Genomic DNA, 24,840 nt, shown 5'->3' on the forward strand with positions numbered 1-24,840 from the left:
TAGTTTGTGAAGACTGTGGTATGTGTATGTGTGTCTGTAATTCTGTATATATTCATAGATGTTTGCATTATATTTGTATACTGAATCACTTCTTAAATTGTAGATAGTACTGCGTATTTACTTAACATCTATGTTACCTTACATTAGTAATGTTCTTTACAGCGATACGAGGAACAGAATGCAACAAAATAGAGTTCCAAAACCATAAGATTACATCATCTGATCTATTAAAAACTAACAAACTTTGATACAACACGCCACATTTGAATATTCCAAATAAATGTAATCATGTATCATAATACATGTAATATGGTCTGATAATGATTGTTTATGTTATATACAGGAAAATTATTCAACTTACACATACAAAAAAAAAATCAACCGATTTTTCAATTTTCTTAATTTTTCAATTTTTCAATTCAAACTTATAAAGATCAATTGAAAAGTATAAAATTCAGAATTTTATAGAGTTGTTATAAAACTTACAAACCATCATATATTAACAATGGTTACAAAAGAACAAATTCATGACACTTCATTCCCAATCAGGGAAAGAATGGAGGCACTTATCCGTTGGAAACAACAAGAGATCACCAATGCCCTTGCAGAACTAGACACCGTCACATTCCATACCGATAAATGGACCAGAGGTGACAATGGAGGAGGTGGAGAATCCATGGTTTTACAAAACGGAACCACATTTGAAAAGGGTGGGGTTAATATCTCAATTGTTCATGGAAAATTACCAGCTGCAGCAGTTGATAGAATGAAAGCTGATCATTCTAATTTAAAGGGGTGTGCTAGTGATGGTAGTGCAAATTTCTTTGCTTGTGGATTGTCAATGGTCATTCACCCTATTAATCCCCATGCTCCTACCACACATGCTAATTATCGTTATTTCGAAACTACTGATCCAGATACTAATGAGGTTCAAGCTTGGTGGTTTGGTGGAGGTGCTGATTTGACTCCATCATATTTGTATGAAGAAGATGCTAAACATTTCCATCAATTACATAAAGATGCTTTAGATAAACATGATGTTGAATTATATCCTAAATATAAGAAATGGTGTGATGAATATTTCTATATTAAACATAGAGGTGAAACTAGAGGTATTGGTGGAATTTTCTTTGATGATTTTGATTCAAAACCAGCTGATGAAATCTTAAAGATCATTGAATCTTGTTTTGATGCATTTATTCCTGCTTATTGTCCAATTATTGCCAAGAGAAAGGATACTCCTTATACTCCTGAACAAAAGCAATGGCAACAAATTAGAAGAGGAAGATATGTTGAATTTAATTTGGTTTTGGATAGAGGCACTCAATTTGGATTACAAACCCCAGGATCAAGAGTTGAGAGTATTTTAATGTCGTTACCTGCAACTGCTAGTTGGGTTTATGACCATCATCCTGAAGAAGGTACTGAAGAAGCTAAATTGTTGGAAGTTTTAAAGAATCCTGTTGAATGGGTTTAAATGAATTAATGAGTGTAAATAGTTAATTAATTTAAGTTTTATGATTTTCTTTCTAAACGATTAGTTTATTTCCCTTGTATAAAAAGATAACGTAATGATGTTTATATGTGATTAGTGAAATGAAATGAAAAAGATTTACTTATAATGATATAAAGTATTAAGCGAGTAACAAAAGACATAATTAACTGTATAAATTCTTAACCTCTAAAATCTATTTATCCGTATAAGTCACGTGATATAGTTCCCCATATAATTTTTTTTTCATCCTCGGGGTAAAAATCAGTAACATTTGAAATTTTTGAGTGTGCGGTGGGGGGGAACACCGAAATATTTAAATTATTGGTGGAATGAAATCGATTCTTTCTTCTTCTACACCCATACTTATAGGAGATCCCCCAGTTAGCAATGTCTGATATTTATAATAGATTGGGTCCTCAAGGAAGAGCTCTATTATCACAACACCAACACCAACACCAACAACAGCCAGGTGTCGTTCATTTCAATGAAGATTCAACTACCATCGCACCGCAGGATTTGGATTTCTTAATTAATGAATTACGGTTCCCCAGGGCAGATACAAATGTTTCAAAAGTATTAGGATATTTATATAGTTATGTTCCTTATATCAAACATGAACATAATTTACGAGTAGTTATTGCTAGTTTCTTAAATACTCCTGTTTGCTTTAGTGGACAAGTCTCATTTGAAGAGAATTATTTCATTATTGAAGTTTTTAAATTGATTGTTGATAAGAAATTAAAGATATCACAACCTACATTGACCATTAAAGAGTTTTACACCATCTTATTAAAAGAATTATCTAATTTTGCTAATTATAATCCAGTTGCCAATAGTTGGAAGGTATTACCTATTATTACTGGAATGTTATTATCAAATCAATTAAGAGATGGTCTTTATACTGAACATAATTATGTGGAATATAAATGGTTCTTCAAAAATTGGGATCATGAAATGCTTGGATTGTTTAAGAAATGTCTTAACTATAGTCTTTCCCACACACATAGTGAAGATGTCGTTAATTTGAGTTTATTAAGTCTTGCATTGGTATTTAGAAAAGAAGAACTGATAAAACCATATACCCTGCAAGTTGCTGATGGGTTCATTATTAATAAGCTTGTTTCATTGATTTATCTTCATCCTGAGTATTCAATTATAGTATATCAAAAATTCTTGAATGTCAATCCATCCAATCCTGAACTTGAATCAATTATATCAAAAGAAATTATCCAAAAACCAGTAATCAAACATTTGAATAAGCTTTCATTCTTACTTGAAGCATATTTTTCACAATTAGAAATAGATCCGAAATCAGCCAACCTAGTCATGGAAACCATGCTTAAAATCGAATCGTTCAATAAGACGTTATCCCACTCCATCAAATCATCTCGATTCAACAAATTCAATGGACCGGCTGATACTTCCTACTTATCCCAACAATTCTGGCACATAATGAAAAGTCTCCTCTTTTCACAAATCATAATCTTCCAAGGTATCCTCACCCGTTTCCTCACCTCGAAATCATCCCGAGGCTTCTCGTTTTTCACGAGAAGAAACCAAGTCATAATCGAATCAGAATATCGTCAACTTTCACACAAATTCTTATCCAATCTTTATTATATCAATTTCATCCTATTATCTATTGGCCAAGGAGGGTTCGATAATTATAATTTCGTCTATCATCTCGCATTGGAATTAGCTATTTCAACCGGACCGGAATTTGAAAGGTTTACGAAGTATTTAATTGGGAACTATCATGAGGTCAACTTATATCCAGACGTACTCAACAATGACTACATCACACATTCGAAAGTTATGTTTGTGCTTGGATTATGGGAGAATTATCTCCAGCTGGCGGGCTCGAGTGTGAGTGGTGGCTTTTCGAAAGAAATCTATGAAATTGCGATCAGTATTGCCGATGATAGGAGATATATCAATACGGACCTACTCGAATCGGGCCACTCAGTTGTCTTGTTCCATTTCGCAAATATACAAGAAGTAGATGTGAATGAAAGTAGGCAATATGTTGAATTATTAATTGGACAATTCCCAACCCGGATATCACCTCATCAATTAAATATCGCCATTGAAACAATCGGCAAAAAGATCTTATCGTCACCCATCGCCTACCAGAATTCAAAATATGCAAATTCAGCAGAAGAACTATTTGAATACTTAATTTCAAAAACTATCCCCATCCTCCCTGGAATACCAATTGAAAAATCCCAATCCACCACACCCATCTCATTCCAAGAATTATCTACCTCCAATGACACTTCCAACCGGGTACCTAAATCAGAATATCAATTCCAAGTCAGACAAACCCCATCCACAATCCGGGAATCCTTAATCACCACAATCATCTCCCTCATCCCCTATTTCCCAATCTCGGTGTTTTCAGCCTGGTTGGACCGGGTCTGGGTGTTGATTTGTGGAAGTAGTCGACCAGAACAAGAATTCTTGATTGGAAGGTTATGGAAGACGATTGGGGAGGAATTGGATTTGAATAGGGCAGAAGTGGGGATTAGATGGTGGTATAATGAGAAAGAATTGTCTGTGAGGAGATTGGGTACAATTTCGAAGATTTAACCCATTACCAAAAGAATGTGCACTAGCTTCTGTTTATAGATAGTATAAATAAAAAATATGTGAATGCCAGTAGATGTAGTATTTTATTTTAGAACCGGTATCTAGTGGAATATATAGACTTGGTGTAGACAATGATAAACTATACTCGTCACTAGGACCTCGAGCTTGATATTATGAGAAATGAATATAAGATACTATGGACTGTGAAACCGTTAGGGGTGGTTAATAATTTGTAAATCAGTCAACTAGAACTATAAAATGATAAAATCTACACTAAGTTAATCTTAACAAGCAAATCGTTCCATTGGGAACTCCGATTGTACATAGTCCACAGCTTGAATTCAAATCTTGCAAGCTATGAAAGTAGCTCACAAAATCTATGGCACGGCTTATTTCAAAATATTCACATTTCTTTTCCATATTTATAATTCTCGCTTTCCTTTTTCTTGTACTAAATATTTATTTGTGAAAGTTAATCAGTTCATCTTGGTTATCATATTTGATAAAATGTTGTTGTCTTGATGAGCGAAGTCATGTCATAATATTTTATTCCTTCTTTTGATTCTTAATACCTAGTAATTTTCATTTTTTTTTTTTCTGATAATACAACCATTTATTCTAGTTCTTATACATAATAACATACATATGAAATATGCAAATGATGTAATAATTTATTTTTAAAGGAATTAGAACAGGCGCATTGTTTTCTGCTCCATATTTTCATTATGTAAACACTAAAATATTTGAAATCTTACCTCTTCATACATTATGTATGTCATCCCCTGACATAGTCGTCAGACATTATGCTTATTTTTAGGGTTAGTCCTCGGAGCTTCAGTTTCTCAACTATCTATATAATCCCGATTTCGCTATATTGTAAAATTTACTCTATATCTTTGTTTTTTGACATTATCCCAGAACACAACAACTATGGACATTCGTAGAAAAAGACTTTACGATATTCTTACGCTATTCATAATAGCCACAATAATATGCTTTTATACTACATCCCAATCAAGATTGTCAATTCAACTTAAATTCACCGAGGACGATGTAGATGATCGTCCAAAAGCTGCTATTATGGCCCTATGCAGAAATAAAGAACTCGAAGCTATGGCTAAAACCATGCAACAGCTCGAAGACAGATTTAATAAAAAGTTCAAATATGATTGGGTATTCCTCAACAATGAACAGTTTTCCCCTGATTTCATCAATACCACGAGCGCAATTGCTTCCGGGAGGGTAAAACATGTACTCATACCTATGAAATATTGGTCATATCCATGGTGGATTGATCAGGATAAGGCAGCCAATACAAGAGAAGAAATGAAGGCACAGAAGATTATTTATGGTGGAAGTGAATCTTATAGACATATGTGTAGATTCAAGAGTGGATTTTTCTTCGAGTTGGACGAAATGGCAGAATATGATTACTATTGGTTAGTAGAACCAAACACACAATTCTTTTGTGATGTTGATTATGATGTTTTCCAATATATGAAAGATAATAATAAACTATTTGGATTTTCGTTAGTGGCTGGTGAAATTCGAAAAACGATAAGGACGTTTTGGAAGTCAACGAAAGAATTTTTGGATGAACATCCGGAATATATTGCTGAGAATAATTTAAGTGAATTTATAACTAATAATAAGCGGAGTTCATTTAATGGGAATCATTTTTGGTCAAATCTTGAAATCGGAAGTTTGAAATTCTTCAGATCAGAAGCATATAGAGAATATTTCAAGCATATGGACCAAGCCGGTGGGTTCTTTTATGAAAGATGGGGAGACGGTCCGCTTCATGCAGTTGCTGCAACACATTTCATTCCCAAAGATCAAATCCACTTTTTTGATATAGGATATAGACACGGGATTCTTCAGACATGTCCCTTGGATGAAGAATATAGGAGTGAACATAATTGTGCTTGTAACCCGGGAAAAGATTTTAGGTATAGGGACAGTGTGATTGGGAGGATGGCAAAGAAATTTTATGATTTGATGGAACTACCTAAACCAGAGCAATATCCTCTATTTGCACAAGGTGATCCTACTAAACCAAAGGTGACCAAAACGGCGGCGACAGCTTTGGTTGCACCACCTCTGGATGCACCACCTCTGGATGTACCCTTATCTAAGGCAGCATAGGTTTATATTCAATTTATTATAATAGTTTAGTTTTCCAGACCGCATGAAACTCGGAAGGAAATTTCCTAGAAAACGATATTTCATCTATCTCTCGGTGTTTACAATAGGTATAATCCTATACATTCACACAATGACTCCTACTCGAGGTTTTCACGACATTCTAATCTAGGCGACATTGTATAAATGTCGTAGGTTTTGTATCTCATCTCTCTCTAGGCTCTTCTCATAAAATAAAAAAATTATAATTAAACATTTGAAATTTTTTTTTCATAAACCGATACTTGAGATACCCAAAATAAACCAAGACCAATCATGGCCAGAAAGAAATCAGCAGCCAAAAAGGCCAGAGAAGCAGCTGAGAAAGCAGCCTTCTTAGCAGCAGAACCATCTGAACCAACCCCAGAACCAACCCCAAAACCAAAACGCACCCCAACATCTCCTCCATCCGACGAATCAGATGAATCACCAACCTCCTCTTCCGACGAAGAAGAAGATGAATTCGGAGATTTAATAACAGAAGACGTGGAACAAGGGATAAATAAAGTCTTGGAAACTATAAAAACTGATCCTAAGAAACTCCTAAACCCCGATCTCAAATTCTTTGAGGATCCTGAAAAGGGAGCAAGTAAAACCACTAGTGGGTCAACTAAAGAAAAACCAATCTATTTAAAGGATTATCATCGAATGAATCTCTTATCAGGTGGGTATCAAGAAGATGATGAAGAAGAAGATACTGGAATGACAGTGGATGGTGAGAAGTCATATGTGACTGAACAAAGAGAAGAAAGAGATAAAATCCTTTCTGATATCAAAAAAGCCTTCGAAGATGACATTCCCGAAGATGATGACGAAGAAGACGATGGTGATTTCTTAAAGAAGAAAGAATCAAACAAACAAGACGATGATGATACCACCTTACCTATTGGAACCGCCTTACCCAACCCCGACCAAAACCCTTCCGGATTCCTTAATGCCTTCTTAGACCAACAAGCCTGGATCCCCAAAAAGGGCGACAAGATCATCAATCTCGACAAAATCGATCAAGACATCGAAGAAGATTTCGACAATGCGGTTGAAAAATTCGAAACGACATATAATTTCCGTTATGAAGATGCTAATTCTGCCGAAATTGTTTCATATGCTCGTAATCAAGCTACTTTGAGACGTGGGGCTACCAATAGTCGAAAACGACAACGTGAGAAGAAATTAGAACTTAAGGCACAAGAAGAACGGGAGAAGACGGAGGCATTAAAGAAGAAGAAGACTAATAAGTTGGAAAAAGTCGTTGATCGGTTGACTAAGATAAAGGAAGCCGTGGGTGGGGAAGTGAGTGATGAGGTTATTGAAAAAGTGTTTGGTGATGCTTTGTTGCAGGAGGATTTTGATGATGCGGATTGGGATAATAAGATGGCAGAAATCTTTAATGAACAATATTATGATGCGGAGATTACCAAACCGGAATGGGACGATGATGATGAAATCATGGCTGACTTCAATCAAGCGGAATCAGAATCAGAAGATCAAGTAGATGATGACGAACCAGAAATTGAAGAGCCGCCATTAAAACAATCCAAAAAGGAAATCCTTAAACAAAAGAAATCCCTCAAGAAACAATCGCAATCCATCAAACAAACCGCTCAAAAAATAATCGAATCCCATACCCATCAACTCATAGATGAAGTTGAAGAAGAGCGTGGACGTCTGAAAGGTCGTGAAGAGGTTAAATTCAAATATCGTGAAGTATCACCCGAATCATTCGGTTTATCAACTCGTGAAATCATTTTGGCCGATGATAAACAATTAAATACTTTCATTGGAATTAAGAAATTTGCTCCATATAGACCAAGGGAGTTAAGAATGAAAGATAAACGGAAATATACCAAGAAGAAGAATTTACAAGAATGGAGAAAGGAAGTATTTCGTGATAAGAATGGTCCAAGATTGCCTGAAGAAGCTAAAGATGATGAGATTTGGATTCCAATGGAGGAAGAATATGATGATAGAAGACAAAAGAAGAGTAAACATAAACAAAAGCGTTAGACCTTGTATAGTAAATAAGTAAATGCATATTATTAATAAAGTAAGTATTATAAAATTATCAAATCTCTTTCTAGAAAATATTCTATTTATTTATTTCCTTTAAACCAGTAAAGACAATTTTTCAGCAAACCACGTAAAATAAATAAACCAAAAAAAGCCAACCCAACTCCACATATTGCCATTTCTACATTAGTTCTAATATATCAACAATGTCAATCACATAGCAACACCATAACCATCTCATTAGTTAACAACAACAAGACAATCACATAATTCCATCTGCAAGTTTCGTTCCAACTCTCTCTAATCCCTCTTCTTGGCCTTATCACCTCCTCTTCTCCCACCACTCGTTCCTTCTTTAATAAACCTCAAAAACCTCTCCCCATATTCCCGTGGCGGCACCGCACTAATAACCTCCCGTTTATTCCTGCCACCCAACCCCCTAAAAAACGTCTCCAACCTCTTCTTGGGTCCATATCCCGTCAAACAATCAATAATCCCCAAATAATAAATCTGCCCCAATGGAGAATTATCATCCTCATTGGTGGCCCTTATCCCCCCATCATGGCCATAAAAGACATATTTCGATCGGCCGGGGAATACATCATTGGGTAAATCCTGATACTTGAGATCACGAGGGTTTGTAGCTATGAGGGCCCGTTTATCAGACAGTGGGGGCTCGAATACGGAAAGGCCAGTTTGGTTATATGTCGTATTCCCCTTTTTGACATCATGAATCCCAAGCAAGAGGGAATAATCCATGACTTTTATAGATTCGAGGAATTTGACATCTGATTCTAATTGTTTGAAGAATTGTGATCTCTTAGCGGGGCCGAATTGGATTTTTTGGTGGGATTGTAAGAAATTGAGATCTTTTAGGGTATGTTTTGAGATTTCTTCCGGAGGGGAATTAGGGTCGAGTTTGGTGATTCGACCCCAAGTGGATCCTTTTAGGTCATATTTGAGGTGGATGTCACGATGGGGTGGGAATAGGTTGTTCATGACTACGAAATGGACTTTTCGTGTTCCTTTGCCCCTGATTGGCATTTTGACTCTATGAAGCCCGTAGAATTGGGAGATTAGGGTGTTTGGGTTGTCTTTAACATGTTGATGGTAGTTTTTGAGAATAGATCGGAGTTGTCGATGTTCGGAATGTCGAATGGTTTTGATAATGAATCGATAATCTCGGGAATAATAAAAGAATGAACCTGATTTCCCCGGGGATCCTAATTCAGATAAGATATATTTCCCCGTAATACTGACTAAATAATCAGCTGGATCAATTCCAAATAATAATCGTAATTCTCGGAATACTTCGGGACAATAATCTTTGAATTTAAAATCATATTTTGAACTTGGAGTTAATTCACTTCCATCCATATTAAATGATAATTTTTTAGTTGATTTAAAATCTTGATCAATTAATTTTTTCCGAACTCCTGAACATCGTGATACAGCAACTCTAATACCAGTTAACATATTATAAGCCATAACGAAATTTTCATGTCCTTCACTAATTTTATTACCCATTAAAACTCGATTATCATCTTCCATTAATTTTTTCTTATTTAAATTACGTTTCATTAAGATTGAATCTCTAATTTTTTGTAAATCATTCTTGGTCGATATTGGTAATTCTTGATGTGAAGTGAATGCAGGAAATGTACTTCTTGAAAGTGGTCTTTCAAAAGCTATTGAATGTCTTGATAATGCAATGGCTGATTCTGTTCTATTTGGATGAATGCGTGCGGCGGTAGTGGTGGCGGTGGCGGTGTTGGTGGTGGTGGTGGTTGTAGTAGAAGTTGGAATTTCAATTATTTTATTATGAGTTGTTATTACCTTTGTATGTAATGAATGTGCTCTGGTGATACCAATAGATGAAGTTGTGTGTCGCCTTATATTTGTGGTTGCGGGTAATGATGTAGAATGTGCAATCGCGGTTGATGTAGGTTTATTTGCACTAATTGGAGTATTCTTTATAGTTGATTGTGAACTTGGAGTTGGACTGTGATTGCCATCTAAAGGATCAATTTCTATTGAAGTACGAATAGTAGTGGGTGCTTTAAAAAGTGTATCATTTACTTCTATATGATTATTCTCTATTGAGGAAGGTGCAGTTTCATGAGATACTTCTGAAGTTTCTGATCGTGATCCTTTTATTGAAGTTGGTGTTGAAGGTTCAACATCGGCGGCTGTGTCATTAGGTACATTTTGTATTAAATTAGTTGTTGTTAATTGTATGATAGTTGTTGGTTGACTATCAGCTGAGCCATATGAAGATAATGATGTTGAGAGTTTATTCCTGTTGTTGTTGTTATCATTATCAAAGGATATCCTTTGATTGTTGTTGTTACTATTTGTGGTATTATTATTATTTCTTAATATGGATGATGTTTGTTGTTCTTGTTCATTTGGAATATGATGTGATTGTGGTGATATGGTAGTTTTTGTAGTGGGAGTAGCTGATGATAGTACTATCATTTAAGTGTATGAATGTGTGTGTATGTCTATATGTTACTAGTAATTGTTTATGTTTATAACTTCCATACAATTAATGAATTTATAAATTTAACAAAAAATGGGAAGGTTGTAAAAAAAAAAGAAGGATGTTGTAAAAATAAAATGGTTGAATGTTTTACTAATATTAATATTGTCTGTTGGTTGGTTGGTTGATAATGTAATGATGTGATTTACTATATGGACCAGCAGTAGATAGTAGATAGTTAATAGTAATAATCAATGTTAGGATGGATGATGAAATCAAAAGAGAGTGAATTGAATTGAAATGGAAATACAGATGAAATCCTCTTCTTTGTTCTGAATTTTCTTTGTGTAAGTTATAGAACAATAAAATAGTAATGTGTAACTTGACGAAAAACTTGAAATTTACGAAATAAAATAAATCACAAAAGTTACAATTATGTCCGCAGTGCTTACCTGTTCTTCTTCTTCTTCTACTTGTTCTTGGCTACTGTTAATCTATAAACTAGAAGTATATATGATATATACTTACTATATTACTCTTAATAATTAATTAGTAACAATAAGTAATAAATAGTAAGTATTAATGTCACATCAAAATGTAAGGGGGTGGTGTTATTTAATAAATGTACTGTGTGCAACAAAAATACAAATCTTTTACACCCATACTAGATTATTATTTATTGTCATGTGATTTTAGAGATAACTAACAGATCATATCATATACATTAAAAAGAAGTTTTAATTACTACCAACTAACCACATTATTGGTAGGCTCCAAGAAGTCGAGGCAATATTATATAACATTTACAGTACTATTTATAATTTCTTGTATCAGCCATATATCGATTGATATGTGGCTAATACAAGCAATTAAAGATAGTGGTGAAAATGTTATGAATGTTGACTCGACTCCCAATATTCTTGGAGCAGACCGTGTTTAGTTAGTAGTAATTATAACTTCTAAAGAAATGATTAACTAACCTCAAGCTTGAACTTCATATAGATAGTTGATTGTTTTTTGAATATTGGACAACAGAAGTAATTGAATCAGAACTTATCATTAGAAATTGGAATTACTTGGGTGGGAGTTCATTTAAGAGACTCATTCTCGGGAAATATTATTATTAAGTGTCTATGGTCATAACTTACAAAAGAGATAGAGAGATATATACATAGATGAATATATGTATAACAGTCTAAGATAAATCTACAATACCTTACCCTATACATATATATATATATATATATAGAAATAGTTGTGATCTTAATTGCAAATGTCTTTACGTTCAATGGGAAAAATGAAGCTTAGGTATAAAATAAAATTATTAAATTGTTCTCTTTAGTTCTCCAATTGTATTTTGGTAGCTAATATTCACTCTATAAAGTTATGAAGTACATTATTATCTTTTATTCATTTATCATCAGAAACATCATGGCTGCTTCTTTCTTCTTCTCTTCTTCTAGTAAACTCTTCTTTCTTTGGTCTTTTTTTTTTCCTGTTAGCCAATGGAAATTGTTTACTAATTATTGAAAAATAAAAAAAACCTTATTCTCCAAACAATCTGACAAATTACAATATTCCAGAAAGCAACCACCTACCACTCCCTCTCATATTACTATGATAACCACCTTGAAACCTCGAGTTTCAAGTATATCCCTGTTCCTCACTCAATTGACCTTGAGAAGAACAATCACAATCTCCCAATCATCAACCTCATCCACTGAATCCACCAAAACAACCACCGAATCAACAAATATCCAAGATGTTGAAGAATTAGTAGGATATCGTACATTAGAAACTGCAGAATTCAAAGCATTAGGCAACCCCCAAACAATCCTTTCGATAAACTCGCCACCTTCAGTTCCAATCTATGTCCGTCGTGGATCATTATTGTCAATATATGGATTACAAGAAATATCCCTGATTTCATCAGTTAGATCCACTTTAGAATTCCCAAAATGGTTTAAAAAATTAATATATGGAGGATTTGTATCTTCTTATCAAAAATTAATTTCAACTACTCCATTTTCAATATTAGTAACTTCAATATCAAGGACTTCTGGTTCTAGTGGCTCGGGTCAAAAATCATTTGTTTGTTTATCATTGGACGGAACTAATGATTGGGCCGTGTTGAATAGATCTGCTATTCAGATATATACTGGGAACTCACTAAATCTTGATATGCACCCATTACCTAGAACAATATCACGGAAATTATCTCAAAAATTGAATATATCAGGTCGAACTCCAACAGGATTGAATTCTTGGAAACAATTAGGATATTGTTTGATTAATGGAAGAGGACAAGTTGGATTAGTGGGGAATGGATCGGTATATAATATTAATCTAGATGATGGGGAAGAAATTTTGATTAATAAAAAGAATTTATTGGCTATTACTGTGAATGGATCAAATGATTTACAAAATTGTATAGTTAAATATTCATTCCCTGTGGATGAGCAGGTCATAGAAGAGGTAGAAACTCCCGCACCAGTAAAATCAACATCATCATCCACTCAATGGGGAAAGATTTCCAATCAATTATATCATATCCAGAAATATATTTCAAATTTCTTTGGAACAATTGCAAATTATACCAATTGGGGTAAATCAAAAACTTATAATATCCTAGTTGGAAATCAAGAATTCATAAAAATCATCGGGCCCAGGAACATCCTTCTCCAATCAAACACGATCACTGGTCCATCCCGTCAGAGATTATACAATAGATCCGCCAAGTCCACCGCTCCACCTCCTGGTGAATTTCTCCAACCTCAACCAACAGCAGAATCACAGCCCGTTGACAAAACAAGTTCAGATTATTTAAATTACGTAACAATCAAACCAGGAAAGGGAGCAGTATTCAAAAGTACACCCGATTTTTCAGAACTGGTAAAACAAATAGAATCGTCTTCAAAAAAGTAACCTCCCTATACATTACATACATGTATATATACAACACACACACCATAAATATATTTTTATTATTCATTTTTTCATATGTATATATAATACCCTATAGAGAACTCCAACGTTCGATTTTTCGTATTGATGGTAATTTGTCTTTTCCATCTATGGGAGGTAATAAACAAATCCCCGGGATTTGATATTCTGGTTTTAGGATTTGTGAAATCGATGGAAGTTTTTCCTTAACCGTCTCCACCACTTCTTCCTCTGATTGATTCTCCTTCTGATTCTCTTGAGTATTATTAAAACAACTCACGATTTTATAATACGTCCTCTGATTCTGGTGATAATCACCCCGTGGAAATCGTATTGGGGTATAATTCGACATTGCCGGGATTGATATCGATGATGATGAATCAGGAAATGAATTCGCCCGTTCTAACATCTTGATTGGAGAACTATTATCAATTGAAGTGGGCATGTTTAGGATACTGCTTGAACTTCTTGAGTGTTCCATACTGGTAGATCCAATCATGGAGGAGGAACTGGTGGTAGTGGCGGTGGGTGCGAAGGGGTTTATGAATTGGACATTAACCCCGCGTGGTTCATTTATATTATGGGTTGAATATAATATATTCAGTCGGGATTGTATACCCCTTACCGGAATATTCCCCGATTGATGAAATGGTTCACCAACACCACCACCTGAGTTCTCCCAATTCTGCTTCTGGTTGGATGACAACGACGACGTGTTTGGTGGCGGATGATTAAAAATCACCGAATACTTCGACATAACCTTCGCAATCGCCTTTCCCAAATCCCCCCAATTAAAAACCTTCAAATCCTTTTCAATATTCCGTGGTCTCGGATTCTCCATACTCATAATCAAATTAAAAAAATCACAATCACATACATTCGATCTACTCACAGTTATAGGTTTCAAACTCTGTAAATTCCTCCTTATCCTATTCTTCTCCTCAATTCCAAAACTCTGAGCCACCAAATATTCCAATATCAATATAATATCCACCAGTGTCGCGATATATCGATTTCTCTCCTGCCAGAGAATACAACTTATAATCGGCTTCGACAGCTCCACTTGGTCCGGAGTAATGGGTTCGAAATAAATCGTCTTCATTCCATCTTGTTGATTTTGTTCAAATTCAAACCGAACCAATCTTCTTCGGGATTCATGTTCGGCAAGGGTCCAATTCTGGGTCATGGTGTTTAGGTCATTAGCGAAGCGAAGATTGACTGCAAATTGTCCGCCGGTGGCCAGATTATGGCGAATGTATTGAAAATTGTTTCGTTGTTGTCGGGTGGATAAATTCGGCATACTATGAGATTGTGTCATTGTTTCGACAAGCGGTCGGGTCGGATAGACATATGGGTGGTACGCGTGATGATGATTGTAGAGGTGACCAGGTTGATCTAGTTGATGAAATGTTTTTTCGGAATTGATATTATTATATTGTAATAATGGTTGCGAATTTGTTGCAGTTGTGGTTGTTGGCGTAGCAATCATAATTCCAGATTGGTCATTTTCATTGCTAGTTACTCCTCCTCCCCCGCTATTATCTTCGGCTCTCTCATGGTGGCTATTTATATCGTTATGAAATCCAATCATATCTGTAAATCTCATAAAATCATATCCTTGGATTAATTTGAATGAGGGAGAACCAGGGAGAGAGGGGCGAGGATCTTAATATAGATTAACAAATTTTTTGCAATCGCATTAATATTTAGATTTAAGGAAATTTTTAAAACAGCAATAATAAAATTTATGCAATTTAAGGAAAAAGCTAGAAAAGAAATATCACTGTTTTTGAAACTATTATGTATATATATGTCTCTAATGTATCTTGACGTGAAATACAATTGGGGAAAGAGTTTCCTAGAAGATCTGATTGTATCTGTAAGGAATCTGGTAGATAAACCTCTATAGTACTAATTAGTAGGATAACTTTATTCTAGATCCAAAGCAATATTCACAAATCCAGCCCGCAATAGCAATAGAAATATCTAATTAAGTATAACGAAACTAACAGCATTGCTTTCTTATGAACCAATGTGTGTTTGTTTTACATTGATATATTCATATTTCCAGATTTTAATATTTGAATAACTTACCAGATCACTATCAATAGGTCTGGAACATTAGAATTCTATGCAAAAACGTCCAATCCATTCCTGATTCATTTTTATAGTCTTTGGGCACTAGTCTAAGATATCGAAATATGATCAGTTTCAGAAACTGAACGATTTATAAGAATTTCCTAAAAATATAAAAAAGGAGTGATATATCTAATCATAGTTATTTCAAGGATCTCTAAATCCTGAGAATTGTTTGAGACAAGTTCCATTTCCCAAACTCAGACCCAGACTCCAAAGCCAATTCTCTACTTTTATCTTTATCCAGACCTCCGTAGTGGATAAACACTATCCGATTTCAAACTAAACTTGGGATATATTCAGATATGAGAGGTGTTATTTGACGACATTTTTTTTTTGCAACCACAAATCAACATCTGCAAAAAGCGCAATTTTTTTGAATAAGGATATTTTTATTATTTTATGCAAATGGTTGTAGATTAGTTTAGACCATGCATATATACCTTTACAATATAGGTCGGATCGATTATTTATAGCCTGTGAAGATTGTGGTTTTGTGTGATTTTGACATTTGCGACGCTTTTTCTGAATTTTTGGTGGAGGGAGTGTTTTGGAGAGGACTTAATAGAAGGTAATCTAATTTTTTCATATTGTTCGGAATGACTTATGAAACGCTTGTCTCGATTGAATTGACGTAGTTGAACTCCTTGATGAGTTCTGGTTCGGCAAATATTGAAATTCTGTAAACGTCATCCTCAGTATCAAGATAGGCGTGATATTCTGATTTGACATCGAATCTCATAAGCTAGAATATGTATTTTCTCCAAAAAAAAGTTGCAAAATATTACAGAAACAACGAACAACAAACAACAAAAATAAACAAAAATATTAGTACTATTATTATTATTACATAAAAACTATCTTCTAAACAAATCAGAGGTTAACAAATTTTTTTTATTCTAAAAAGAAGTCATACTATTATACACATCTAGATTTAATGAATTCATCCCAACAAGTCTCACAAATCTTCATAAATTTTTCTTTTTCATCTTTCAACCATGAATTATCATTCTTTGGTTCACCTGGTCCTGCTGTTTCTTTTTCTTCCTCACCCTCCTCCGCTTGCTGTTCTTCATCTCTTGATTCCTCTTCCTGTGGAGTCTCAATTACAACATCCTCATTGTCCTTATTCAATCCCTCACTAACATCTCCAGCCTCATCCGCCGATTTCTCATGTCCATCCTCCATCTCTTCATCTTCATCCCCTCGTACAGCCTCAACGTCTTCAACCCCCTCTTCTCCCACCCCTTCTACTTCGTCCTCATCCGCAGATAATTTCTTCTCAAAAATCCTGAAATTGAAAATACTCTCATTCATCAAATTAACACTCCCAAATATCTCCCCCACAATCGGTCTCTGTCCATTTCCACTCCCATTACTTCTAACATGTTGTGCCATCCCCGGTGGAGCAGTCACATATTGTGCCACTGGTTTATTATGACTCAGTTGTGTTTGCTTTGCCCGCATTTCATTCACTTCTTCTTCCGTGACTGGCAATCTATCATCTTTTGCTGCCGTGGTGGTATTATGGCCAAATAGGTCACGTTGGGCGGAAATCGGTTGTGATTCGAAGGGGGCGGCTTTGAGTGAATCATCGAAATATACGTCTGTCACCTGTGGGTTCGAGATTGTTCTTGGTTCTGGGTGGGGTTGCTGTTGTTGTTGTCTGTTGATTGGGACGGCTGGAACGGGGAATTGTCCAGGACCAGGACCGGGAACTCTTATTCTAGCGGATTGGGGTTGTGGTGGTTGTTGCTGTTGTGGGTGGAGGAATTGTTGTTGTTGTTGTTGTTGTTGAGATTGGATTGGTCTGAGTGTACTATACGTAATCTGAGCATTAGGTAACCCATATTGCATTCTAGGCATTGGAGCAGCATAATATTGTTGTTGTGGTCCGCCCACGTAATAATAAGGAGTTGCAAGAGGTTGTGGTTGTAGAGCAATTGGTTGAGGATATACCTGAGGTGGTGGTGGAGCTTGAGTCATGAGTCTTCTGTTATATATCCCATTTGGTCTCATTGGAGCTGATTGAATACCTGATCGAATTGAATTTTGTCCAATACGTAATGGAGTAGGAACATTATTTCTCTTTAGACGTTTATTCTTACGTTTCGATAATATTGTTAAACTATCATCAGATCCATATGATGTACCAGTATTATCATTTTCGTTGTCATTGTCGTCATATACTTCATCTTCATCATGTTCGGGTTCTTCTTCATCTGTATTAGCGGATTTTGGACTATTTTGAGATCTAGAAGCGATAATATCAAGTTGTCGTTTTTGAATCTTTTGCAGTATTTTCAAAGTAGTTTTCATTTCATGATTAAGCTCAGGTAGTCCAGGACTTACGATTCTTAAAGCAACATCTGAATGTTTTGTTTTGGATAAGTTTAAAGAAGCTGGTCTTTTTGATCTTAGTGAGGAATTCGTATTGTTGGTTGATAAAATGGTCTGATCTGCTGGTGCTGCAGATGCAGATGCTGGTGGTGGTGCTGTTGTGGATGTAATAGTTGTTGATGACTCCTCTTGATTATCAGTAGATGGAGGCCCTGTGTTGTTAGTTGATTCTACCTGAAGATTAGACATTTGAGAATTGATTGATTAATGTGATAGGATGGATTGGATTGGTATTCTTAGTCTATAAGTTTCGAAAATGTAAAAATGGTATTTTATGGTTTGTTATTTTTTTAAAGTTTTTTTTTTTTGTTTATTATTTTTTTCGCTTTAAAATTGAGGCTGGAAAATATTTAACAAGATTGATTGATTGATTAATTATAATACACTATACATAAGTACAAGTAAGTAAAGAAGAGAGATAGATAGATGGATGTATAAATAAATATGAGATTTCAAAATAGAATTTGAAGAGTGGAAAAACATTTGAAGAGGTTTAAAAATAGAACAGAACACACAATGCCAGTTAAATTACTTAGGGAAGTACAATTAACAATAGTAGTAAACAATAGAAATGGTTAATTAGTTTCGTGTGGAATGAATCAATTATGAAACAAAATTTAATTTTTAAACTTTTAATTAAATATTTTTTTTTGTTTCCGTCTAAAGGCTTTATTCAAACACTGTAAGATTATGTATGAAGAATAAGAATATGGTTTACCCACCCACTCACAATCACATGATACTTCCGTACAGTGAATTACTCGGTGTACATGTACTTTTAACAAGACAACGGACACCACTTAGATGAGCTTAACCTTAATGTTCCCCCTCCCCCCGCCTGTTTTCCAGTACTAATAATTATTCGTAATCTTAGAAGTACATAGCAGTCAAACAAAAGACTAGGAAATTATTCAGTTAGAGCATTTAGTACGAGCTTCGTACAACCGTTGAAAATTTTCAAGGGGAGCCGTTGTACGAGTGGTAAATGTAACATCACATTTTTATTCTTATTTATGTATGCTTCATAATTCTGAAACATACAGTAGTTGTTAACTCCTTTCAACGCTTAAAAATATATTTATTTATTTATTTTATAATATAATACTACAACACAGAGACAACACTAAAAAATCTATCAAAAATAAAAACATACAACTGCAGAAGGATGCATAATAAACAAACATCTTCATTGCCATTTGATGCTCAATTTATTTTCCTTGGAAGGAAGGATATGTCTTTTTTAGCTTATATAAGAAATAATGGGTTTGAAAACAAGTTGATTAATTAGTCTTTTTAACCACTGTATTTTTCCCAACCTTTTTGTCTTTGGAAATTGTTAAGCTTATGATATTTCCCTGTACATGAATAACCTCTCCAACTAAAATCTTGATCAGGATTACAATTACAATTACGAGCAAATCTAATATCCTTATCAACTGGACAATTATGGAATGGAACATGATAATATCCAACATCTTCAAAGAAATGAAGCTTTTCTCTAGGTAAGAATAATGCAGCAGCAATTGAATGAACTGGTGCATCACCCCATCTTTCATAGAAAAATCCACCTGCTTTATCTAAATGTTCAAAATATTTAGTATAAGCTTCTGATCTCCAAAAATCAAGTGAAGCAATTTCAAAATTTGACCAAAAATGACATCCATTATAAGTTTTACCTTTATCATTAGAAATCCATTCTAATAAATTATTTTCAGCTAAATATTGAGGATTTTTATCAATAAACTCTTTAACGGTATTCCATAATGTTGGAATAGTTTCTTTATATTCAGGTAATGTAATTGTAAAAGCATATTCTTTTTTATTATCCTTCATCCATTTAAAAATATCATAATCAATATCACAATAAATCTTAATATCAGGTTCAACTCTCCAATAATATTCATATTCTTGTAATATTTCTTGTCTCCAAAAGAATCCTGATTCAAATCTACACATATGTCTATAAGATTCAGAATGACCATAAATAATCTTTCTTTCTCTCATATCTTCACGTACTAAAGCAGCCTTTTCTTGATCAATCCAATCAGGATATGACCAATGAGCTTTTGGAATGAATCCATATTTAGTCTTACCAGAAACTGCAGCACTAGTAACTTCTTTAAATTCATCACTAAATTCTTCCTCATTAAGAAAAACCCAATCATAATGAAATTTATGATTAAATCTATCTTCAATTTGTCTAATAGAATCAACCAATTGATATAAATCGGAATTACGAGCCAAAGTAACAAAAGTAGCTTTAATTTTTTGATCAAGACTATAATTTTCAATATCAATTTGTGGAACTGGAATTTTTTGACCATCTTGATTAAGAATCTTAGGAGTTGGACCTCTATATTTTTGGACACTTGGATCACTACTATCACCAGAAATAGCAACCTTGCCTGGTGATACTATACCTCCTACTGCTGTATCTTTCTTTGGTGATGCTGGTGGGGCTGGAGGGGGTTCAAATGAAGATCCACGAGTAAGAATATATCCACAAGCAATTAAAATAAGGGCAAATATCCCAAATCTAATGAGACGGGCGTTTGATCGCTTAGATGGCATCATAATGTATTAAATGTTGTCAATGACAATATAATAATAATAATTATCAACCTTAAATTGTAAAGACTTCTTTTACTTGTATATAAAAGAAGGGTTAAGAAAATGAAAAGATGAAATTTAAGAGAAGCAAAAAAAAAAAAATTAGAATTACGTGTAACAATTTATAGGAAATTTAAAAATAGTTAAAATGTAAGTCGTGTACTTTTTTTTTATAAATGGATTACTCCAGATTTTATTATTAGAAATATCATTTCCCTTTATGATTTCATTTCTGATTCAAAAAACCTTCAGGTGTCCTCTTTCTCTGTCTTGTCTAATTTAAAAATAGGGTTGCAATTTCCAATCAATTGCCTTAATGTAACAAACTTGTATGAAAAAAAATGTGGGTAGTTCCGGAGGTTGGGTTCACTGTGACTTTATTTCTTTTTTTTCTTGTCTGCTTTTACCACCTTGGTTCATGAGATGTGGTTTGTATATTGATGATCATGATACTTGTCATGTATGAATGATGATGTGTCATAATCGTATATTTAATAATTGTGGTAATTTGATTAGGGGATGATTCATAATAATAATTATCATGACATAATAATAAATTATTTTATTATTCCGGAAAGGATTAAAAAATAATACTCTCCCGCCCCACTAGTCAGCTGAACTAACCAGCCTCAATGAACTAATCAAAAAATAATAATAGTACGGTCAAATACGACCATGTAGCCCCGATGAAAGCAAACCAACTTTTTGATTGGCTGGCAATTGCCAATAGTCATTAAATAAGGTTATCCGAATATTAATAATTTAGCATGGTTTTATTCCCTTGTTCCCTGAGGACATGGTATCTATGCGCACTTTACAACAATCTCAAGGGATCTGTTAAATCCATCATATTCATAATTTAATGTTTAAACTTCAACTGTATTTGATGATAAACACGGCTGCAAATTAATCTATGAATCTGAAAAAACAATACAAGAAGTGAGACTTTTGATCCAACGCACACCGTTAATACTTGACACGTTATCAAAGTTCTAGAACGACTCCTCATTATCGAACCATACATCCAAAGGCACTGATGACTATACGTGCTCATAACATATACTGGATTCCCTGGTCCCATATCTCCACTTGATCATGGACACGCGTTGAATAACACTTGCCTCTTTTGGACATCAAAGGGGCGTTGCCAAGGATATATCGCAAAGAATGAAAAATTTCTTGGTCGTTGCAGGTCACATAGGAGAACAATATGTCATCTCATCTCCTTCGGAGTTCTTCGGAGCTCATCTCATGACCAATAGTAGAGACAATTATAATTCGAAACGTTGTTTATATTTATATATACACCTACAAAGCCTAAGTTTTATTAACAGTAGCCACTTTCTTTTCAGTAGGGAACCCTTTTCCAAAACCAGGATATTCATTTGGTTTGGGTATGTCCATCAAATCATAATATTTCTTTGCTATATTTCCAAAAAAGTTGATGTCACCATAGATAGACTGACCAAACAGAGACAAAATATTATGCATATAAGTACATAGTTCACTTCAGAAATGGCCATAATTACATTTAAATTAAGGAAAATATACAACGCCCGCTACCACTCGAAGTATTAGCACCTTAAGCCAGTACACTCTCCAAAAACAACTACATCAAGTATGCGTATTTGTAACAAAACGAATGCAACAACCAACACTCTTGTCATAAACTAGAGAGCCTACAACGAGTTGGGGGACAGTAGGGCAAATGCCGTGCGCTACCAGCCCAGTTGCCTCTTTAAAGTAATGGAGGTTTCCTTCAAGCACTAGCATAGATTTAACAACTCATTATAAACTGCATATAAACTTATGGAGTCTTGGATTACGTTTCATTCGGAGTTGTTGTCTCCTTTTTGTCATCAAAATAACCTGCTCCAAAATTAGGATACTCTTTTGGTTTGGGAAGTACCATCAAATCATAATATTTCTTTGACATCTCCCCAACCTTTCCTGGCTTATACCTAAAATCTTTTCCCGGGCTACAAGCACAGTTATGTTTACTCCTATATTCTTCATCCAATGGACACGTTCGAAGAATCCCGTGTCCATAACCTATATCATCAAAAAAATGAAGTTGATCCTTAGGGATAAAAGTAGATGCTGCAACCGCATGAAGGGGCCCATCACCCCATCGTTCATAAAAGAATCCACCTGCTAGATCCATATGTTTAAAATAGTCTCTATATGCATCTGATCTAAAGAATTTCAAACTTCCAATTTCAAAATTTGACCAATAATGATTCCCATTATAAGTTTCTCCATTATCGCTAGTCAAAAAGTCGGCAAAATTATTCTCAGCAATGTATTCCGGATGTTGCTCCAAAAATTCTTTTGTTGATTTCCAAAACGTCTTTATTGTCTTCATTTTCTCGCCCATCAATATCGCAAATCCAAATATCTTATTGTTATCTTCCATATATTGAAAAACATCATACTCTACATCACAATAAAATTCCACCAGGGGTTCTACTAACATATACCAATCATATTCCTGCATTTCCTCCATCTCAAAGAAAAATCCACTTTTGAATCTACGCATATGTCTATAAGATTCACTACCACCATAAATAATCTTCTGTGCCTTCATTTCTTCTCGCGTCTTGGTTGCTTTATCCTGATCAATCCACCAGGGATATGACCAGAATTGCATTGGAATGAGCGCATATTTAACCTTCCCAGAAGCAATTGAACTCGTTGTATTAATGAAATCTGGGGAGAATTCTTCATTGTTGAGAAAGACCCAATCATAGTTGTATTTCTTATTAAATCTCTCTTCAAGTTGTTGCATAGTTTTGGCCATATCTTTTAATTCTCTGTTTCGACATAGGGCCATAATTGCTGCCTTGGGTTTTGAACGACTATTATCTGTTACTGCTGGTACAACTCCATCTTCGACGACGTTAATTTCAAGCGAAACCCTCGATTGGGAGATATTGTGGATATATAGGATTATACCTATTATGAATTTATGAATAGTGAGAGATAAACGTAATACCTTTTTCTCACAGCCGCCATAGTTGCTGTACCGGATAATAAAAAGAAAGATCTAGAAGTTGATTTTATAACAAGGTAAAATGGGAATTATATACGGTTTTTAGATTTTCCAACTATAAACTGAGACGATTATAATAACCCTAGAAATAGATATAATGTTTATCGTTGTTTCAAAATATTTTATAGATAGCTTTCGCTTTAGAATTACTTTATTGAGCGAAACGAATGATAGGAATCTGATTTTTCAAACCTTTGGATAAGGGGGTTTGCAGTCCAATGTATGAAGAGATTGGTAATTGTATATCATGCCAATAGAGAATAAGCCAAGAAAGGCTCTCTTGATTTGCATTGATGGCATTGCTAAATAGTTTATGAAAAAGGGATGTAAATATCGTGAGACATATCGGCTATTGTTTTCATATATTTTGAAACTTAAAAAATAACGAGCATACCCGCGTCCCCCTCCTGCATGGAAAATTTCTCTCTAATTATAGATTTTCTTGTCGGTCTTGTCAAACCCCAATGAATGGAAATAAATGCTTTCTATTCTCCCTTTGATTCATGGAAGAGTAAAAGGTTTTTAAATTGAGTATATTGCATTCAATCAATATATACTGTGTTTTGAAAAAAAAAAGAATCAGCATTCTTTTATTATATAATTATAGATTAATTAATTAAAGTGGCTGCAATTTGTTGCAATTTGGACGGACTGCATATAAGGTATAGATTGCAAAGATATAACAAAGATGCTTATGTAGGCTGTGCAACAACAAAGATTGGTCGCACATACTGTTTAAACAATCTAGCGCTAATTTCTGATATATCTAGATTTCTTTTGATAATTGGTGGATATAGTAGGAATGGAAATTGTACGCTCCCGTTCCAATATATCCAACCACTTGAACATCTTAATGCGGCTGCATAATGAAAACACTATCTACTACTTTATTGTTTATAAACTATAAATGACCAAAATATGAACATAAAGCTAACTATTACATGG

General features: G+C 34.4%; 10 protein-coding genes across 10 annotated transcripts; 5 read left to right on the forward strand and 5 right to left on the reverse strand. All coding sequences in view use genetic code 12, as the record gives it.

Annotated features, from left to right (window-relative positions):
* Window positions 1-505: 505 nt before the first annotated feature.
* HEM13 (coproporphyrinogen oxidase) lies at window positions 506-1,477 on the forward strand (the record flags this gene model as incomplete). Its single annotated transcript, XM_049410067.1, has 1 exon — window positions 506-1,477. One exon carries the CDS (start codon window positions 506-508, stop codon window positions 1,475-1,477), a length of 972 nt encoding a protein of 323 aa, XP_049260760.1.
* Window positions 1,478-1,882: 405 nt separating this feature from the next.
* PEX8 (Pex8p) lies at window positions 1,883-4,084 on the forward strand (the record flags this gene model as incomplete). The annotated part of the gene is made up of 1 exon (XM_049410068.1): window positions 1,883-4,084. The coding sequence occupies one exon, from the start codon at window positions 1,883-1,885 to the stop codon at window positions 4,082-4,084; it is 2,202 nt and encodes a 733-aa protein (XP_049260761.1).
* A 930-nt stretch (window positions 4,085-5,014) lies between these two features.
* J8A68_005948 (glycosyltransferase family 15 protein) lies at window positions 5,015-6,229 on the forward strand (the record flags this gene model as incomplete). The annotated part of the gene is made up of 1 exon (XM_049410069.1): window positions 5,015-6,229. The coding sequence occupies one exon, from the start codon at window positions 5,015-5,017 to the stop codon at window positions 6,227-6,229; it is 1,215 nt and encodes a 404-aa protein (XP_049260762.1).
* A 312-nt stretch (window positions 6,230-6,541) lies between these two features.
* J8A68_005949 (uncharacterized protein) lies at window positions 6,542-8,269 on the forward strand (the record flags this gene model as incomplete). The annotated part of the gene is made up of 1 exon (XM_049410070.1): window positions 6,542-8,269. The coding sequence occupies one exon, from the start codon at window positions 6,542-6,544 to the stop codon at window positions 8,267-8,269; it is 1,728 nt and encodes a 575-aa protein (XP_049260763.1).
* Window positions 8,270-8,572: 303 nt separating this feature from the next.
* Window positions 8,573-10,750, reverse strand: MSS4 (1-phosphatidylinositol-4-phosphate 5-kinase; the record flags this gene model as incomplete). Its single annotated transcript, XM_049410071.1, has 1 exon — window positions 8,573-10,750. The coding sequence occupies one exon, from the start codon at window positions 10,748-10,750 to the stop codon at window positions 8,573-8,575; it is 2,178 nt and encodes a 725-aa protein (XP_049260764.1).
* Window positions 10,751-12,371: 1,621 nt separating this feature from the next.
* On the forward strand, window positions 12,372-13,679 carry J8A68_005951 (uncharacterized protein; the record flags this gene model as incomplete). The annotated part of the gene is made up of 1 exon (XM_049410073.1): window positions 12,372-13,679. One exon carries the CDS (start codon window positions 12,372-12,374, stop codon window positions 13,677-13,679), a length of 1,308 nt encoding a protein of 435 aa, XP_049260765.1.
* A 91-nt stretch (window positions 13,680-13,770) lies between these two features.
* On the reverse strand, window positions 13,771-15,288 carry J8A68_005952 (uncharacterized protein; the record flags this gene model as incomplete). The annotated part of the gene is made up of 1 exon (XM_049410074.1): window positions 13,771-15,288. One exon carries the CDS (start codon window positions 15,286-15,288, stop codon window positions 13,771-13,773), a length of 1,518 nt encoding a protein of 505 aa, XP_049260766.1.
* A 1,463-nt stretch (window positions 15,289-16,751) lies between these two features.
* J8A68_005953 (uncharacterized protein) lies at window positions 16,752-18,422 on the reverse strand (the record flags this gene model as incomplete). Its single annotated transcript, XM_049410075.1, has 1 exon — window positions 16,752-18,422. One exon carries the CDS (start codon window positions 18,420-18,422, stop codon window positions 16,752-16,754), a length of 1,671 nt encoding a protein of 556 aa, XP_049260767.1.
* Window positions 18,423-19,526: 1,104 nt separating this feature from the next.
* On the reverse strand, window positions 19,527-20,807 carry J8A68_005954 (glycosyltransferase family 15 protein; the record flags this gene model as incomplete). Its single annotated transcript, XM_049410076.1, has 1 exon — window positions 19,527-20,807. One exon carries the CDS (start codon window positions 20,805-20,807, stop codon window positions 19,527-19,529), a length of 1,281 nt encoding a protein of 426 aa, XP_049260768.1.
* A 1,858-nt stretch (window positions 20,808-22,665) lies between these two features.
* On the reverse strand, window positions 22,666-24,308 carry J8A68_005955 (glycosyltransferase family 15 protein; the record flags this gene model as incomplete). The annotated part of the gene is made up of 2 exons (XM_049410077.1): window positions 22,666-23,732; window positions 24,290-24,308. The coding sequence occupies 2 exons, from the start codon at window positions 24,306-24,308 to the stop codon at window positions 22,666-22,668; spliced, it is 1,086 nt and encodes a 361-aa protein (XP_049260769.1).
* Between the last annotated feature and the right edge of the window lie 532 nt (window positions 24,309-24,840).

Source organism: Hemisphaericaspora subhashii (assembly GCF_019202705.1).
Source record: "Hemisphaericaspora subhashii strain CBS 10753 chromosome Unknown scaffold10, whole genome shotgun sequence".
Lineage (NCBI taxonomy): Eukaryota > Fungi > Ascomycota > Pichiomycetes > Serinales > Debaryomycetaceae > Hemisphaericaspora > Hemisphaericaspora subhashii.